The sequence below is a fragment of the Arachis ipaensis genome, chromosome B04 (genome assembly GCF_000816755.2).
Source record: "Arachis ipaensis cultivar K30076 chromosome B04, Araip1.1, whole genome shotgun sequence".
NCBI classification, from domain to species: Eukaryota; Viridiplantae; Streptophyta; class Magnoliopsida; order Fabales; family Fabaceae; genus Arachis; species Arachis ipaensis.
Genome location: NC_029788.2, coordinates 94,855,836 through 94,860,483, shown reverse-complemented (window position 1 = coordinate 94,860,483; position 4,648 = coordinate 94,855,836). Strand labels below are relative to the sequence as shown.

The 4,648-nt window shown below is 34.8% G+C and overlaps 1 protein-coding gene across 1 annotated transcript; it reads right to left on the bottom strand.

Annotated features, from left to right (window-relative positions):
- LOC107637903 (copper transporter 6-like) lies at window positions 908–1,603 on the bottom strand. Its single transcript, XM_016341157.2, has one exon. The coding sequence runs from the start codon at window positions 1,508–1,510 to the stop codon at window positions 1,040–1,042; it is 471 nt and encodes a 156-aa protein (XP_016196643.1). The 5' UTR covers window positions 1,511–1,603; the 3' UTR covers window positions 908–1,039.

The following is a 4,648-nucleotide window of genomic DNA, read 5'->3' as shown; positions in this document are numbered from 1 at the left end:
CTTTTTTATAATCACAGTTTTTTACTGTGACAAAAAAATTCGTAGCCATAGATCCAAAATATTATAATATAATTAGTACTTTTTTTTTCAAAGGACTAATTAGTGCTAAATCAAAATTATTGAAGATCTAATTATCATTTTACTCTTATATATAAAAATCTCTCGGATGTCTTTTTCCCCAATAAATCATTCGGTCTTAGAACGATTTATATGAGTATTTTTTCTCTAGTAAGTCGTTTTGCCTTAGAACGATTTATGTAATTTCCTTGTCCTTGGTAAATCGTTGTAACTAGCATATTTAGGACAAATAATACTGCTATTGGTTTAATTTATATGTGTGATTTATCCTAAATTTTCTATTAGAAAGTTGATCAAATTAAAATCATATTGATCAATTTAAAAACTAAAAGATCAAATTAATTAACGAGTAAAAACTTCGAAATCAAATTTAATTAATTGTTATCTCCTTAATTAACTGTACAAATATCAATAAGAAAAAAAAGTACAAATAACAACATATAAGCATGTAAGTGACTTAGAGAAAGCCTTTAGAACATAGAGCCTCTTTGTTTGCAATTTCGCATCGCAATTTCAATATACCAATCAATCGGTAAACCGTTATAGACGAACAGCGTGTTATGTAACAATTTCAATTACTACGCTTGTTTTACAAGAAGTTTTAGTCTATATATATGAATTATTTTAGTTTATGTTTAATTTAATAAAATTTAAAATAATTTATTTTGGTTATTATCGTTAAATTGCACCATTAAATTTGGCTTAAAAAGTTAAAATATTAATGAGTTAAGATGACTCGCATCAGTACTTTACGAAGTAACTTGATTAATAGCTAGACAAAAATATATAATCTTAAGTTTATGAATCAAAACCAAAAAGATTATAAAAATTAAAACTGAAACACAGGTATCCATAGAAAGAGAGAAAACCCACACTACTCAAGAATTTAACAAAAGCATAAAAAATGCACAGTTCGGAACGATATCCATCTCCATCAAACGGAAGCAATTGAAAGTTCCATTTACTGAACTCGCAAATCCAACGGCTTAGACGAGTCCGGTACAGCCGTCTTCCTTCTGAACGCTCGAGTACCGAAAATCAAGAACCCGATGACGTGGCCACCAATTGCGACGATAAAAACCCCACCGTTAAACGACATAACGGCCAGCATCACCAAGTAAGAGAGCCCGGAACGCACGCCGTATAGCCCCGTCTTCAATAGCCCCCCAACGACGTCGTTTGAGCCCCCTGGCTTGAGCTTCACTATGTTGGTGAACGAAAGCCACTCTACCAGCACCGCCATTGCGAACACCAGCATCAGCGCCACCACATACATGCCCACGCTGTCGCCCGGCCAGCACCGGAAAAGTATGTCTACCTTGTGGTCCCAATAGAAGCTGGTGTGGATCGGAATTCTTCTCCGGCCTAGCCGAGTCGCCACCGTGGAGTTATACGGTGCCGGCACGCCCTCTGCCGCGGTGATTGATGCCATTTTGAAGGGTATCTAGCTGCTATGAATTTTAATGTTACGTGACAAGGGGTTTAAGAAATTTTGTCTAACAGCATGTGTATATATATATATAATTCAACCTATGTAGGAATGAACGTAACATGCATGGTTCCTTTTTATTATTTATTATTTTATTAATTAATAATATAAAGTTTATATTTTACATGTATTATGCATATACGTAGCAAAATTTAGTGTCGGTTGAGGCATGACAGACAGAACACATCATAAAGATATTATTCTCGTTCATAAAAATTGTTCCATGATTCAAATGCAAGCAAGCAAGCAAGCAAGGGGGGTACTCGCTATAAAATGTAATATAATGTAACTTTTTGTGACGAAGACAACCGAAAAAGGGAAATTAAAGGAAAATAAGGCTATGTAAGAAGTAGCGCTTTAGTTGTAGCGTCTTAGGATTTTCAGCAGACTGGATCCTTTAATCAATTCATTACTTTTTCTCTACTCTTCATTTTATAGATACAACTTATTATGGGTGCATTTGAGAATTTTAATTTAAAAAGTTAATGTAGAATTCTTAGTTCTGAAAACCGAACCGGACCGGCCGGTTCAACCGGGTTAACCGGGAACCGGTCACGAGAGCGATTCGGTCAGTTTGAAAAACCGTGTAGCAAAAAACCGGACAAAAAACCGATCGAACCGGCGGTTAACCGGTGAACCGGAAGAACCGGTCGGTTTTTTTAAAGCTTTTCCGGTTTGGACACCCCCTTCCAAACGTCGCCGTTTTAACCTTAAAAAAAAAAAAAATTTCTAATTCCTACCCCTGTGAAAGTATCTGAAAGTGATGCTTCTGAACCCCAGGAGGATGTCCCTCATGCATCTCCACCTGAAGATTGTAGAGAGAATGGTGAATGTGAAGATGGGAATGGAATGGCTCTTGATGAACCGTGCAACACAGCAGATGAGCAGGTCAAGAGCAATGAAGAATGCAGCAGGGCAGGGGAGTCAATGAGTAATGCAGATGGAAAAGTTCAAAGGGAATTGAAGCCACCAAGAGCTCTAGAGGTTATAGATTGTTTTTTAAGTTTTGTGTTCCATTTACATAATTCATTTTGGTATAGGCATCATCATTGTAGATTTAATAGTTATTGGATAATTTTCTCTTCAATGCATTATGGAACTCCTGTTGTGTTTAATGTGTTTATATATTAAATTTTTAATAATTTTATTTAATATTTAATTAAACCGGTTGAACTCCGGTTGAACCCCGGTTGAACCAGTGAACCAGTAAACCAGCCACCTCACCGGTTCATTGACCGGTCCGGTTCTCGCAACCTTGGTAGAATTGCTTTAATTTATAGTGTATTATTTTCTTGAAAGTATAGTATAGTAAAGAAAGGGGAAATTATATAGATACATTTAGAAACAAGAGACTAAATTGGAAAAGGATTTGTGTATTATTGAATGTATTCAAGTTGTCTACTCAAGTTGTCTGGAATGATACAATATAGAAGGGTATTTATAGGTACTAAGAGAATCGTAATAATAAAGACGTAATATTCTATAATAAATATTTAGATCTACTAAATAATTCTAACTGATCCTAATTGATCCTAATTATATTCTAACATCTCCCCTCAAACCCAAGTGATAACTTGAGTTTGAAACTTATTTAAAATAATGAAATAAAGAGAAAAAAACTGCATAAACTGATAAAATAGGTGCAGACAGAACTGCCGGAAGGAAGCGCAGACGGAACTGCCGCTGTCTAAAGGAAGCGCAGACGAAACTGTCGGAAAGAAACGTAGACGGATCTGCCACAAGAAAACACAAACAAAACGCAGACGGAACTGTCACGAGAGAACGCAGATGGAACTGCCACGAGAGAACGCAGATGGAACTGTCACGAGAGAACGCAAACAGAACTTCCACGAGAGAACGCAGACAGAGCTGCCGAAAGAGAGCGAAAACTATATGATTTCTTCATGAGAATAGGTAAGCAACGGATGACAATGGTGTTTGATCATTCGACTCAAAAAAATACAAGATAGAGAAAATAGGCTAGTCGATGAGGTGAAAAAGCAACAAATGAGTGACAAAAGGAAAAGAAGAATGACATAGAAAAGAAATGTAAAAACTACGGTGATTTCACCGCAAGGAAAATAACCTATCCTCTTCAAGGAGGATACAATGACTCTGATACCATGTTAGAAACAAGAGACTAAACTGGAAAAAGAATTTGTGTATTATTGAATCTATTCAAGTTGTCTATTCAAATTGTCTACTCAAGTTGTCTGGAATGATACAATATAAAAGGGTATTTATAGGTACTAAGAGAATCGTAATAATAAAGACGTAATATTCTATAATAAATATTTAAATCTACTAAATAATTCTAACTGATCCTAATTGATCCTAATTATATTCTAACAGATACATCTATTTTCTTTCCTTGAGATTTTTCTTCTTTTAATATTATAGATGCTGTTCCTTTTAGATTTTGTAATATTATTTTATGTATCTACACAGGGCCGTAATATAAAGCAACTTCTATATAAAAAGTTATATAGTCTAAAATACATTACAAAAAATGTGTACCATTTACTCACAGTTTTTTGTATAATTAAGTGGTATACAACGATTTTTTTTAACTCATAAAATTTATCGATAATAAAATATATGTTAAATTTTTTAACAATTTTTTTCTCAATGTAAATCAGAAGGCGATTAACAAAAAATTCATCTTTCATTTTATTTCTGAGTCTATTCTTTACAATATTCATAACTGAAAAAGATCTCTCACTACAAAAAAGACGCTGAGAGCCGTCGGATTCAACGTCGATGGTTACTGGCAGATTTAGTGGCAGATTTTGCGTCGGATATAAGGTAGCTTAGATTTTCCAAAAATGTTTGCCGTCGGATTTTACATTCCAACTCTAAGTCGGATGTTGATTAGTAGCACGAAATATAGTTTTGTTGGCGCCACAGTTACTGACGAATTTACCGTCGATTTTTGCCGAAAGTAAATCGATTTAATAAAACGCTACGTTTCACCAATTTACCGTTGGAGTAATCTAACGGTACACTGATTTAAAATTCAAACGCGAACCCTTCCTCTCTCACTTGTCTGAATTCTCTCTCTCTCTCTCTCTCTCTCTCTCT

What these genes read in the sequence shown, in the direction of transcription:
- LOC107637903 (XM_016341157.2), bottom strand. Translation starts at nt 1,510, where the DNA reads ATGGCATCAATCACCGCGGCAGAGGGCGTGCCGGCACCGTATAACTCC.